Genomic DNA, 14,508 nt, shown 5'->3' with positions numbered 1-14,508 from the left:
GAAAAACATAATAGAGACAGAGGAGCGGAAAAGGGTTTTCTTAAATCTTTCAGTCTTTATATTGGAACATGCACAATACTCTTACAGTTTGAGTATGTAACAAACAAAAGAAAACAAATGTGAATAAGCACAAGTGAAGGAAACAAGTAGTAGTGATGTAGTAGTAGTAGAAGTAAACAGACACATGCTACACTCACCAGTCAGTGGATGCCCAAGTGTCGACAGCCAACAGGCCGTTTCGTACACTCTGCACAGTTTCCTGGGGAACCTCAGGGCTGTCCAGGAAGCCGATAACCTGCTTGATGACGTTTGCATCCCGCAAGATCAAACCAATCACTACACACCACTCCAGACAGCCTGCCTCCATGAATACATGCAGGAGATACCTGAGGGACATGGAGAAGCACAGCTGTCAAATACTGGCTGACTGGTCTTATAACAAATTAAATCAAATAATAAAACAACAACACATTCAACTCACCTGAGCTGCACCTGTGACTTGTGTGGGCCTTTGTTGGCCAGCTCCATGGAGATGTGCTCCAGCTCTGCTTGGCTCAGACTTAGGGTGGAGGCGTTCTCATCGACCATCATCCAGTCACCGTCCACCACTGAGCTGGTCTCGGTCAGGTCTGTGGCTGAGCCGATGCTGTACTCCTCCACTAGAGAGAGAAGTGCAAGACGAAGTAAAAGAGATGAAAGTCGGGGACTACAACAGTGATTGAAATAATAAACAGCACTTGTGAATGAAAACAAAAAGTAGATCCGAACTGTGACTGAACCTTTGCAGACAAAAGATGCCCTTTTAATATTTTAATGCCCGGGACAGGAATTAACTGCTTAGCTCTTATTACCTTTGTTGGTGAGCAGTGACAGGAAGGCGTCATGTGTCTGTGGTGAGTGTTGGTTGGAGTGAGCAGACGAGGCTGTGTCCATGTCTTTGGCCCTCTGCCCTATCCCGTCCAGCCAGGTGTGGTTGGCAGGAGCTGCCTGAGGTGTTGCTGTGTCCATGTCACTGTTCAACAGGCTGTCAGCTGACTGCGACTTCAACAGCCGTGTGCTCAGCACTTTGAGAAACAACAAGAAATGGCATAAAATAATAAGATAAAACCAAAAATACTGTGAAATACAACTGAAAATGTAATAAATAAATAAACTTCTTTATTCACAATATGATGTCTTAGTTGTAAAACTAACAAAAAGGAAACTTATAATGGCACAGCACCACGTCTGTTAAGTAGTTCCTGGATCCCATCACTCACCTGTGCGACACCGTCCGTTCTTCAGAGGCGAGCTGAGGCTTCCCACAGGAATAACGGGGAATGGCCAGAGAAAGTCTTTATGGAGTTTCTTCAACGCTGAAACGAAATCCTCCACGCGGGCGACGCGGTTTCTTTCGCGACACAACCAGCCGATGAGTTCAAAACCCAGCTGTGCGGAGAAGCATCCCAGATCGCGAAGGCGTACCTGCTCCAGGAGGTGTCGGGCGTGACGCCAGAGCATCATGTCAATGTACATGTTCTCCGCACACTCCGCATCCCGACTGGCCGGAACAGAGAGGGGAGGAGAAAGAAAATGTGGGAACATTTTGCTGTTATAGTGAGAGCACTACGAAGTATGCCTGTACCATCTGTTACTGCATTTGGATGTATTCATACCCCTTAGCTGAGGGTCCAGTGGGCATGCTGAAGGTCTTCTGCAGGTTGAACTTTCCTGTGGTGATCGAATCTGCCGACTGAGACAAACTGATGCTGCGATTTCTGAAGAACTCAAAACCCCCAGTTGAGCTGGGTTCCTAAATACAAAGATACATATAGGTAGCAATGTGTGCAGGTGCAAAGCATGATGGGGTATCATCATGTTAGACCACGTGCAGCCAACATGTCACAAAGAAAAAAAGTCAACCAGTTGTGATGTGTATGAGTTAAATATTAAGAATACAAAATAGTTTTACTGGACATGTCAGCAAGAAGTTTCATGGACAATACTTTGTATGTAAACAGGATTTTTAATTTGGATGAATGAAGGTTTCTTCAAGTGACAACAATGACAGGAACAATATGGGCAGGATCAACAAAAAATAAATGTGGGGATGAGTTCTCTGAAGCTGCTTACCTGAGAGGTGGGTGTTAAGGACGGAGTCTCCATCTCTCCAGAGCCAATGGCCTTGAGGAATCTAATCATGTGCCGGCAGAGGTCCCACTTCCCCTGTTCCAGGGCTGTGTTGAAGAGTAGAGTGGCGTGTTGTCTGCTCACTGCTGGAACCTCCATGTTCTTCACAGAGTGGGAGAGAGACAGATGGAGACTGTGAGCATTTTATTTTAACTTGACATCCTAAAAAAGTTTAGTCGGACATACACAGATATTTTATATATGGTGGGATAAATGTGTGATAATGCCTGTTTCATGTTATGAAAAGCTCACTGAAGAGAAGCATGTAGTGTGTTTCCAGTCACAGTCACTACCTGCAGTATAATCAGATAGGAGGCTGCTGTGTCCAGGTCTTGAGCCATGAGACACTCCTCAAACAGATCCTTGGGGTTTCCGACAGCAGCAAACAGGTAGTTCCACAGGGCGTACTCTGTCTTCCTGGCACAGTGTACAATGGTCTGAAGGAAGAGGGGGAACTCTGTAATGAACTTGGCTACAGTGGGTAGCAGTGGGTCGGGGATGGGCTCCCGCGACGTCGCCTCTTCTTCCAAAACAACGTGCACCATCAGCTCCATCACATGGGGGAAGTAGGGAAGGGAGGCACATGACTGAGCCAGCATCAAAGCCTATGGGAAAGGGACCATGAAGAAGTGGAAAAAACATACTCAGATCTATGTCATTTAAGATTCGGGTGTGTTCTGTGTGCGTCCTAGTTTAACAAGCTGAGATCACAGGGCAAGAACTTTGACACACCTGTTCACCAAGGTTGCGAACCAGCAGCTGCCTCAGGATGTGGTGGAGGTAGATCTGAGAGGTCCTCTCTACGGTGCAGTAGGGGAACAGTGCCTCCAGTGGCTCTGATGAACCCTGCAGCCCATCATAGAGCACAGTCTCGTTGGTTGCCCCGAGTACCAGGGCATCCTCAAAGAGGACAGCCAGAGGGTAGATGTTGATGTGGAAGGGCAGCATGATGCGTCTGGAGAGGAACGAGTGGGGTTTGCGGTGGTCTCGGGGGAACAATGGCAGCCAGACTTTCATGCCTGCTTCACCGCAGGACAACCACAGGGCCTCCAGTAGGTGGCGCTTCTTCCTGTTGGAGCGACAGGTGGTCCACACATTCTCCACACACTGAGCCAGAACTACAGGTGGGCAAAATGGTAGCTGGGGGTCGGGGGAAAAAAAGCACAGCAAAACCTTTACAAATGCAAAATCAATGGGTCAAATTGCTTCTGTTGCAAGGTTTGTAAAGATTTTAAAAAGGTTGTTATGTATTTTCATCTGAAAGAAATTCAGAAATGGTGATTAAAATGTTTCAACTCACCAGCTTCTTGTTGTTAGCAGGAGTCTCCTTCTCTCGTACCTGTGGTCCAGAGCGGTCCCTCTGTAGCATGATCAACTGGCCAGCCAGATTCAACATGATGCTTTCTGCCATGCAGGCCTGAGATGGACACATATGAAACATGAATACACGTTTACCTATAGAAACAGAACAGCTGTGCGTTTATGTGGAGCTGTTCGATGTTACCTGCTGCGGGGCTTTCAATGTGATGCCAGTCTCTGTGCGCACGGACGTGAGCGTGACAGAGACCACGAGGGCTGGGTGAGGGATGTAGCGAGACATTGACACCTCCTGCAACAATTCCACGTGGGCTGACGGGTTTGGACTGGAATGTCAAGTGCAAGGACATGTGTAAGTAAGAATCTTGGCTTTGAGGTGAAAACACCAATGCACAGAAAAGAAGCCAAGGAATTGGAGGTAACGCTAAAGCATTTGAAAAAAAGGCTTTTCGTAGGAGAGCTGTACAAATTTGACAATGTTTGACAAAGTTCTGAGATTGGTTATAATGAATAGTGTTCGGCCAATGTCGACCAGACATAAAGCTGAGGCATAGTTCTGTCATGTGGTGGCTTTTAGGGCGATAGCTTTTATTAAAAGCCTCTTTTCCCAAGGGAAAATGCAGCTGAGTAACGCTATTACCTAACATGATTATGACTAGTGGGGCCAGGGATTTCGTTGGTGCTGGGGTGTGTGAAAGGAAAGCCAAATACACTGAATATGTACAACAGTATCTTGTTTAGAAAAGGTAATAGTACTGGAATTTGCTTTGAGCAATAACCAAGAGAAGCTACAGTATTAGGCACATTATCCCTAATGTTACACAGCACAAAAAAAGTAATAAAAAATTAAAGTTGGACTGAGAAAGAGAAAAAGCAAAAGACATTATTCCTGGTAAATGATTAACGTCACATATGAGATATGGAATGCTTTAGAGGTATGAGCACACCTGTCATTCCTCCTCTCTAAACTATAGAGGCAGATGGAGCAGTCTGCTCTAAAGAGGATGACCATGTCTCTGAAGACATTGAGCAGCAGAGTGTCTGAGTGCAGCTTTGTGACCGAGGCGAAGGCGTTGTCCAGGTTGGATGAGCGTTGATAGAGTCTCAACTAGTGTCAAGAGAGAAACACAAGATGGAGACATTAGTTCCACACTTGAACGAGTAGAATCATTCAAACAGAATGATGTATGAGGGACAGTGTTGATTCGAGTGCTACTTCAGTTTCACCTGCTCTTGCTGGTCTGCACAATTGTAACAGGCCACCACCACAAAGTCGTTCCACCAAGCCAAACCTCCAGTCACCGTCATGTTCTGCTCCTACAGGGGCCCACACAACTTGTGCATTATTTTCTTGAGTTGACATGTTTATTCTGAACACTTACTAATTGACAGCTATTCACTGGAAACTGTACTACCATTCAGAGAAGGTCATATTTTGATTTTTTTTCCTTCAGTCTGCAGTGTCACATACCTGAGTTACATTTCCAAACAGCTTCCATTTCCTTGTGAATAAAGAGTAGTGTGCAAAACCCCGCCTCCCTGCTACAGCCATGCACTGGCCAGCTGTGTCTATGGCTGCAAACTGTACACATACAGAGACATCCATAAGACACACTATATTACAGCTTCATGTGTTGACACATAATACACACAGAAGTTTGTTGATAGTTTTGTCAACATTTTACATTGAGTAGTGCACTGACATCTTCATATGCCAATATTGTTTGTATTGCTATACTATACACCAATGCCCTTTATAGACCTGCTATATTTACACATGGGCTGAATCACACATTATCCAGAGTTTCTACTTGGGAGTTAGCAGGTTAATGTCAATTTATTGTCAACTAGCTCCTCTGCATAATCTCAGGACTCATATAGAGAGAGTGCATATTTGAAAACAGTCCATGACTACAGTACTATAACCAATATATTATATTTTTCTGCAGCACCCACATTCTGTATAGCAGTACTTTTACTTATGAACATACACCATAATCGCTTGATAATTAGTTGACTTTGCAAACATTACTGGTTTCAGCTTTTAGAGCCTGAGCACACCTGAGGCCATCACATTTACAGCTTACAGCTATAAACACAAGATCATCAAGGCTTGTGGGACCAGATGTTTACGTGTCTCAAACAGAACAGCACATTCAAAGCCAGAAAGTTCAAGATGTTCAGTACACATGGGAAAGAATTTCAAAACAATTCAAATTCTGTGACTAATAACATTCCTCACACAAACATACAAACTCACCCGTATAGGCCAGTTGCTCTCTAGGTATGTGCTGTGAATCTAGAGGAAACAAATAAAAATTGACTTCAAGAAATACAATATAGCCAAGTCTGCTTCATATCAACTTAAAGCACTTGTTAAATGGATCTTCCTCGGGATGGGAGTGGTTTTAGCATTATTACCTCTTAACAGTATTTGCTGCCTCATATTCTGTCAGCATCATTTCTTTCTATTGTTTACAGCTACACCCAGCAGTCTTTATGTGTGATAATAATCCAGCACGATTTTATCCCCATTCAAGATTTATGAAACTGCCCTGTCACAACATCATAAATCCCACAAAAAACATGTGTGACTGTGCATCCTTACCTGGACCACTTGCCAGTGCTTGTGTCCCAATAAAGTGCTGAGTCCCTGAGAGAGAGAGGATTCTGGGTTGGGTGGGTGGTGCAGTGGGCTGCCGTCACATGGGTGTAAGTGTGTGTGCGAGTGTGAGTCAGAGGTGCTGTGAACCTGTGTGGGGTCACCACAGGTCAGGTAGAGGCGGTCTTCACCATGGAGTAACACCTGCTCCTGGTTACTCTGCAAAGATGATCGAGGGATATAAATATTTAATGGCCGTGAGTGCGCCTTTATGCAAAATCAACAATATGTTTCCATCACTCCTCTCACCGTGCAGGGATTGACCGTGAGGGCACTCTTGATGAACTGGAACTGCAGTATGCCGGCCTGTAGGGTGGGGTGAGGAGGATCGACCATATCCACCTCCTGCTGCTCCTCCTGCTGCTCCTCCAGCTGCCTCCTCTCCTGTTTGTAAGGGAGCACCCATAGGTGGTAACCCTCTGCTCCCCAGCTCTGGAAATGGGGCAAAGTGCAAGTTTTCATTTGCACAATGGTGAGGTTATGGTACATAACAATGGGATCTCTGAATTTTGGCCATAAAACATAACAGGAAAACACACCAGGTTTTAACTTTGCCACCTGATGTACTGTCATTGTTTTAATTATTTCAATCAGTTAAATGATATATATAATTTAAATTGCTCCCAGGTGCTTCGTAAATCAGGAGTATCAGACAGTGAAGCCATATTAAAACTTTACTAACCATGGAGCTGATTTTAATGGGCTCCTTCTTGGTTCCATCAGAACGATACCTGAGGGAAAGACATAAAAGCAAAAAGGTAAAAACAAGGAAAAAAGGCTGCTATGAAACTGCATCAAAGGGTTTGAAGTGTGTCTGGATATGTGTGTGTCCACCCACGCAAAGTCCTCTCCAAGAGTACAGATGAGGTGAGCTCCAAACACACTCCACAGTGACAGGCCGCCACACTCCCATGTAACCATGGCAACGCTGTAGTCAGGTGACCAGCAGATAAGTTGGACGGGTCCCGTCTTGTTATACATGTCTGAACAGAAAAAGAATTCAGAGAACACTTCACTTATACATTGAAAGATAGTGGGCAACGTGTGTGTGTTTTTTTTACATTGAGGGACAAAACAATCCTCTGTATTGTCTTCATGCGTTTGACATGGTGCCAGGTGTTTCTAAGACTTGATAATAGCTTTATAGTATAGACTACAAAGACATCACGAGTTTAACAAGTTTTCAAGACTTTTAAAGACATTTTTAGGACCACATAGAGTTTCACAACTAAACTGCCTTAAGTACAAACGTGTCATTAACAACTGGCAGGAGTGATGACTGTGTGGTCCAGAATGATTTATTATTATTATATTACATTTTTCAATACTTGCCAGCAGTATATAGCAATAACTACTAATGATATAATTAATTATATCAACACAAGCTGGAATGGATAAGGAGCAGAAAATACATGGAAGGAGTAACCAGTTGAAATGATAAATAACTCATATAAAAAAAAATTATTTTATAATCCTCACTTTCCCATTATGAGCCGATATTTACTGTAACTAGGAGTAGTGGCTGCACTTGCTGTAGGTCTGATGATGCTAAATTGCGATTAAATAGACTGAACAGCTCCCATGAGCATTAACCACTGTTGAATGTCTATCAACAGTGGTATCCATCATGTCTACCTACTTAGTTTTTATAACTAATATACTGCCTACAGCAGGCAAGAAAATAAAACCTTTTGAGGAAATTGAATTCACAGCTTTTGAATGATTAATTACTTTTCATGATTGCACAGAGGGCAACCACAGGACAGCTGACCCACTAGATGGAGCTACAGCTTTAAATCCCATTCATGAGGACTAAGGTGAAACACAGCTGAAGGAATGCACATTATATAAAAGAGGAATGTGTGTAGGACACAGAGACGTAAGAGGGACATAAGCGGGACATGAAACAGCAGGAAATAAAAAAAAAAGATTGGGAGCATTTAAGTGATACCTGGGTAGTGTTTTGGGGTGAGCTCCAGTTTGTGAGAGAGCTGCATGGACCCTGTCGTGGTGTCGATCATGTAGACCAGCACTGAGCCACTGTAATGAGATCAAATACGTTAACAGACCACAAGGATCACAATGCTGCTTCAGGGCAAGGTTATTTGGAACCCTACTTCCAAGCTACACGTCTGTGCTTTTACTACTCCCAGCATGACTGCATATTCATATGGACAGAAACATGCAAGCAACACAATCAAGTCTATTATTGTAGCGTGTGATTGCAACTGATTAACTGCAGAGGCTTACACTCAATTTCTTACTGATGTTCGTTGCGCTTGCTCATTGAGTGGAAACAACATTACATCAGAGCAACCAGCACTTTTATCTGGAAGTGTGAATTCAAAAATGTACATGAATAATGTTCAAGAGAAGATGTTTAACTTAACCACACAGCTTGTGCAATGTGATTTGTAGGTTCTGTTCTCTCTTAGGGTATGCAAAAAGTGCAGACAATATATACTCAAAGAACTGCAAGACTGTGTGTGTGTGTGTATGCATGCTGCAGTACAGTACAAAACGGCAGAAAATATGACAGAGAGTAGGGATAAGTGAGGAGCAAAAAATCCTGCCAAGCTAGCATACTGCATAATCCATGAGGAGTTTCTGACAAGCACACACTAGCTAGCCACAGCAAATACAAACTGACAGGTTCTCACACTGGACACACACCGCATGGACAACAATCTCTGTAACACACAGACGCAAACCAATACGCCCACATTTACCTCCCAACACTAAATTGTAAAGACACAGACAGACAGTTAACACAGACACGTACCTGGCACTGCCAAAGGCCATCAGTCTGTACTTGTTGTTGACAGCCACACAGGTGCCATCAGTGACGTCTGCTGCCCAGACACCCTGCAGCTGCTGGACACACACACCCCCCCCCAAACAAAATGTTTGAATTAAGAATAACTGGATGTACATATGATGTAGTCAACTGGAGGTCAGGACATTGTGTTATAACTGCATCATGAAACGTTAATACAACACGAAACATAAAATGTCTGCATTTAAGGTGAAACATTTTAAAGTCAACAGTGAACTACAAACACATTTTCGACCACGCTGCCTAGTCATGTTAATTCAGCATTTATATCTTGATCTAGCCTAATTTTAGAACAACTTGTTAATGTTGAGCTCATCTTGTCATTTTGGATGTAAAATGAAGATCCCACAAATACAGCCATCACCAAACTTAAACCACTGCAAGATAGAGAGATAGCTGCAGGATCTGAACCAGATTATCAGGGTAATTATGTAAACTATTGTGCTAGCCTGTTGAAAAATGTAATACATAATACATTAAAAGCATCACAAGCCTTACAAGGGGGAAACACCCCTTATGAGGTAAATAAGTAAATAGTTCTCTATATCCCAACTCTTGGAAAAAGAGCTTACTCTTGTCATATCATTGAATAAAACCATGTTTACGCTTGAGGAAACTAAAACATCTTAACATTGAAAGTGAGTGTGTCTCTGAGTATCCTTACATCTGCGGTGATGGTGTTGCTGAGTGGTGTGATAAAACCCAGGCGTCCATCACTCAGTACCACAGCGAAACCATCCAGAGTCACACAATACTCCATACATCGTATATGCACTCCCTCCAGGTCCAGAGAGGGTCCACCTACACACACACACACACGTTGGAATTGCACAATGCAGCGAAGACACTCAATAAGAAGTAAAAGATGTGGACATAAAATAAGGACTGTTGTAGCCAAAATACATGTGTGTTTCACGAGTAATTTTTAGAGGCAATCTAACTTTGAAAAGCATTTGGAATGAGAAATTGGTCATCCAACACTAACACTGTTCAAAAACTATTTCCTAACACTAGTAATCAATTGGCTGCTTCTGTTCACATTATCAACCACAATTTGATGTCTTTTCTTGTCTTTAGCCTTGTGCACAGGTCGTCACTAACTTCGGGCTGACTGCAGGTCTAGTGAGAAGGGGATTGTAGTGAGGCAGATGGTCTTGCGTCCGTTGCTGCCTAGTCCATCCCAGTGCAGCACATGGAGGTATCCGTCTGCTGTACACACCAGTAAGTCCTCCTGGAGGGACTGCAGACTGGGGGGAAGAAGAAGGAAAAATGGAGCATGTTGATTGAGAGCAAAAGCTGAAACTTGTGGTAGACAGGGGTACTTTGTAGGGTGGAAGAGAACCAGATAACAATCAGCAGAGTGTCAGAAAACAGTGGACTAGTCATCGTCCAGCTGAGTGGAGTCTGAAAGTTTTACTGGCCAGCTGTGATGAGGACACAGAGCTGTCAGTGCCAAGTCTCACTGTCCTCTAACACACAAGTGAACAAACAACAGTGTGTTTGCATGTGTGCAAAGTGTTTTGTTGTGTTCCAAAAAGCATGAAAGGCCTAAGACGGGGAATACAAAAGAAAGAGACAACCAAAAAAAAAAAGCAAGTCAGAAAAGAGAGAAGCAAAGGATGTAGAGCACAGTGGAGTTTCACTGTGTAGGAGGCAACGACATTTACTATAGTTTCACAGCAGGAGACACCCCACTCATCTCCCGCACAATCAAGCTGTGCCTGTGAAATGCCAAGAGAGTGTTCTCATTCAGATGACTACCCTGTAATCTCTGTCAGACGGTGCAGGCAGCGGAAGAGATGTGACAGATGAACATAGGGACATGAAAGATGCAAACAATAGAACAGAAAAAAAAAGATAAACAAAAATATGGACAAAAGAAGTCATGCAGAGAATTGGTAGAGTGACAGTTCTTGTCACTTGACAGACAAAACAAAAAAAGACATCAAGTTAGAGGATTTGGGGGTTGATAATAGGGAAGAAAAAACAACAAGATGAAAAAAAAAAGGAATTGAAATTGGCAAAGCCTGAACCACCAAAAAGAGAAAACAACCAGACACTAGCTCCTATCCAACGCATTTCAGTGTTCTTCCATTTCTTATCTGTTTTTTATTATTTGTGGACTAGACTCAGAAATCCTTACCTACACAAGGCAACAATGAACACAGTGATAGACAGAGATTAAAATGAGATTATTGGCTTAGAAAAAGTGAAATTTTTGTGTTATTGTTTGAAAATATTCAAATGCCTTATTCGAACTCACAGCAAGTTTGCAGATCATTCCAAATGGTGTTAAGCCTGTTCAGAAGAATGTGAAGGAACAAATCCATCCTATTAACATGTGCTATCGCTGACTTTGATTAAATGAAATAATGAAATGTGGTCAGGAATTCTACATTCCCAAAATGCCTGGATATCAACTGACTAAATGTTTTTTTAAGTAAAACATATGAGGATGATGTGAATCATTTATATTCAATGCAACCTTTGACAAAAAGGTTTCTTTTTACTTTTACTTTACATCTTCTTATCTGGCCGCCTCGCTCCTCCAAAACCAACCATTTTTGCAGATTCATGCATTTCACTGTGCAGGCCTCAGTGTTTACACCACATTGTGTAGGAGCAAAGCTTCACACTGCACCTCAGCCACCTCTCACTGCCAATGCTGACTTTCCATGAGAGGAAGTAGAGAATTTTTCAAGCCATTACACTCCGAGCCAAATGGCCTCCACAGATTCACAAAGACGGCATTGCTTTAAGGAGCTACAACAATGGGTGAAATTTTGTCAAATGTTTACTGTGGAGCTGCTTGAGCTAAAACATAAACATATGATAAATGCAGATGGAATCATAAAATCTGTGCTGGCCACAACCTTTTAAATACATTTCACAAAATCAACAAATCCACATCAGTGGATTCTGAAAGGCAAGCAGATTGCTATGTTAGAATAATGACTAAGTTTTGACTTTTTCATAGGCTTTAGTGGAAGATGTCCAGTTTAATGATCAGATTTTGTGTGTACCACAACTGAAAGGTTAAAAAGAAACATGATTCTTCAGATTCTCTATTTTGTTTACAGGAAACAGTTTAACGTGCAGCACAGTGTGAGCATGATGACAAATCCGAGATGTAGTGTGACAGTAAGTAGGGCTCACTGAGAGGGTGAGGCTGACGCAACAAAAGGCAGCACATTAACCTGAGAGACCAAAGACAATAGGAGAGCATATACCTTGTGATGGGAGCCTCCAGATCCACCGGCTTCTTCATCTCTAAAGACAAAGCGGGCGCACATTGCTCCTCCTTATAGCCCGGGGTCACCTTCACACGAGTGCTTCCTCTGTGCAAACACATTAATACAAATCCACCTATTAGTTTTACTGATGTGACTTCAACTGCAGTCAAAGCTGACTGCAACACCAACAGTGCACAACCTCTATATTAAATAACGCTGTGATAGCCACAGCAATTAGCTTTAAAAAATACACCACCTGCTTTTATCAACCATATAACCACAGCAAGTTACACATGTGGTCACAAGCAAACATAACACTGTCAAGTGTTATGCGGCAACACCTGGTAAAGTGCTCTTGTACTCCTGCTAACACTGTTTGCCAGCTGCGCCGACAGACATTTGCTGGCTCATGAGACTCAGCTAGTTTCACATTCGGGGGGTAAAGAAGACCTTTACACTTTGTTTAAAGATAAGCTGAAGCAAGCAAGAACAGTTGAACAGTTAAAACTGAGATTTCATATAAATCAATCCTGTTTATTTACATTTACTCAGTAGTTATACAGCAGTAGAATTGCAGGGTTTGCAGGGATGAAACTGGAATATTTGCTGCTTTAAATGATTGAGTGAAACAGTAAATACACCGTTTTCAATAGGTGAGTTTTGTTTATACAATATTAACATACAAATTATGCTTAAATGGCTCTTTCCTCAAAGGTAATAATATATACGTGCTTGTATGTGTGTTGCACTCACTTTGGATAGACAGGTTCATAGAGGTACTTGTCATCTCCTCCACCCAGTACATCAAACAGGAGTATGTAGCCTTTGGCAGTCTGGAAACACAGAGAAATTACTATCATTTACAATCATCAGTACATTTGCTTACGTGTCAGACATTGAGAAATTCGATGAACAGAAATGAACAGGGATGAGACTGGAAATGTACGACATTCAGACAGAAAACAGTGTTAAAAAATGCACACCACAGCCCCAGATAAATATGCAAATGTGTGCCTAAACTGCTGCCACAGTTTTTTTGATCATAGGTGGAGCTGCAGGTCTGAGATAGCAGTCACTGCAGCTATGTAATTGAAAGACATTGGTTGGACATACTTTCAGGTGCTTCACATCAGTGACATAGTGTGTGACTTTCAAATCATGCTCATTATCCCAGAAAAACAAAATCACAGCTTTATTTTATGAGGATGTATCTGTCCATCTTAAATCTTTTGACAAAACGTTACTCTATCATTACTTGGCAAAGGTTGCCTGTAAGGAATGTTCAGTATTTTATCAGGAAGTTTTATTTCATGTTCAAGTTGGTCATGTTAGTATTGAGCTAAAGAGAGAAAATGTTGCAATATGACCACTGTCAAACAGGTTTAACAAAACATTAGTATGCAAAGGAAATTATGCTTGACATTTTCCTGCACTGCACAATCCTAAACAGGCTCAGCTGCCTGTTGATAAACTTTGAAAATAAGAGTTGTATAGGGCAAAATCTGCATCTAAATACGTTTATTAATCCTATTATGTGTATGTAGGTCTAAACTGCTGCTTTTAGTGATAATGGTGCACAAAATTCTCAGCACACACACACAGTCTCTCTCACACACACACACACACACACACACACACACACACACACACACACACACACACACACACACACACACACACACACACACACACACACACACACACACACACACACACACACACACACACACACACACACACATAGAGCTGGTAAGGAAGCTGCTGAAATTGAGCCTGTAGACTGAAACCTGACCTGAAACTTGATCTAGACTCCACTGTCAGCAAAAAATATCACTAGTTGTACATAAAGTGACTTTTTTTCTTGCTACAGAACCACTCACAACAACGACAAATAAACAATTTTTTATTCATTTTTGCATTTGCAGTTTTGCTGTTGTTTTGCTAATACTTTGTGGTAGTACAATTAAGTAACCCTTGACATTTCTAGTGTGGATCTTCTTCTGAGACAGTGAAGTGCAACATACAACACATGAGAAACATAAGAAAACCCAAATCAGAGAGAGGGTAAAGTCAAAAGCAACATGAAGCTTAACCAGAAAAGAGCAACCACAGCCAGAGACAGGCTAGGGAGCCAGACCGAGGCCTGCTAGGCCCAGGAATAGCCTTGGAGCTCTGAGAAGCTGCTGTTAAACCAAGGCAAAAACTGATAAGTAACAACAGCCCAACATATATGAAACACACCAAATAAACATTTTTCATAAAATTCTTGATCATTCTAATAACAGTCACCC

The 14,508-nt window shown here is 42.3% G+C and overlaps 1 protein-coding gene across 2 annotated transcripts in view; it reads right to left on the bottom strand.

Moving 5' to 3' along the window:
* The window catches only part of ric1 (RIC1 homolog, RAB6A GEF complex partner 1), a 33,057-nt gene that overhangs the window by 2,895 nt on the left and 15,654 nt on the right, over positions 1 to 14,508 (bottom strand). Inside the window, exons 3-26 of one of the 2 annotated variants that reach the window (XM_026354673.1) lie at positions 12,971 to 13,050; positions 12,215 to 12,322; positions 10,086 to 10,231; positions 9,649 to 9,785; positions 8,931 to 9,019; positions 8,100 to 8,188; positions 6,987 to 7,131; positions 6,831 to 6,879; positions 6,398 to 6,580; positions 6,095 to 6,307; positions 5,747 to 5,785; positions 4,958 to 5,068; positions 4,714 to 4,803; positions 4,434 to 4,594; positions 3,674 to 3,812; positions 3,470 to 3,586; positions 2,902 to 3,309; positions 2,463 to 2,774; positions 2,113 to 2,271; positions 1,656 to 1,792; positions 1,260 to 1,540; positions 852 to 1,064; positions 482 to 659; positions 198 to 386 (exon numbers count right to left, since the gene is read on the bottom strand). In XM_026354673.1, the coding sequence (XP_026210458.1) occupies positions 198 to 386; positions 482 to 659; positions 852 to 1,064; positions 1,260 to 1,540; positions 1,656 to 1,792; positions 2,113 to 2,271; positions 2,463 to 2,774; positions 2,902 to 3,309; positions 3,470 to 3,586; positions 3,674 to 3,812; positions 4,434 to 4,594; positions 4,714 to 4,803; positions 4,958 to 5,068; positions 5,747 to 5,785; positions 6,095 to 6,307; positions 6,398 to 6,580; positions 6,831 to 6,879; positions 6,987 to 7,131; positions 8,100 to 8,188; positions 8,931 to 9,019; positions 9,649 to 9,785; positions 10,086 to 10,231; positions 12,215 to 12,322; positions 12,971 to 13,050 (3,773 nt within the window). Of the gene's footprint in view, positions 1 to 197; positions 387 to 481; positions 660 to 851; positions 1,065 to 1,259; positions 1,541 to 1,655; positions 1,793 to 2,112; positions 2,272 to 2,462; positions 2,775 to 2,901; positions 3,310 to 3,469; positions 3,587 to 3,673; positions 3,813 to 4,433; positions 4,595 to 4,713; positions 4,804 to 4,957; positions 5,069 to 5,746; positions 5,786 to 6,094; positions 6,308 to 6,397; positions 6,581 to 6,830; positions 6,880 to 6,986; positions 7,132 to 8,099; positions 8,189 to 8,930; positions 9,023 to 9,648; positions 9,786 to 10,085; positions 10,232 to 12,214; positions 12,323 to 12,970; positions 13,051 to 14,508 lie in introns of both variants that reach the window. The other variant, XM_026354672.1, reaches the window with a different exon arrangement.

The sequence above is a fragment of the Anabas testudineus genome, chromosome 12 (assembly GCF_900324465.2).
Source record: "Anabas testudineus chromosome 12, fAnaTes1.2, whole genome shotgun sequence".
NCBI classification, from domain to species: domain Eukaryota; kingdom Metazoa; phylum Chordata; class Actinopteri; order Anabantiformes; family Anabantidae; genus Anabas; species Anabas testudineus.
Note: the sequence above shows the minus strand (reverse complement) of the source record. Positions and strands in the feature narration are given on the sequence as shown.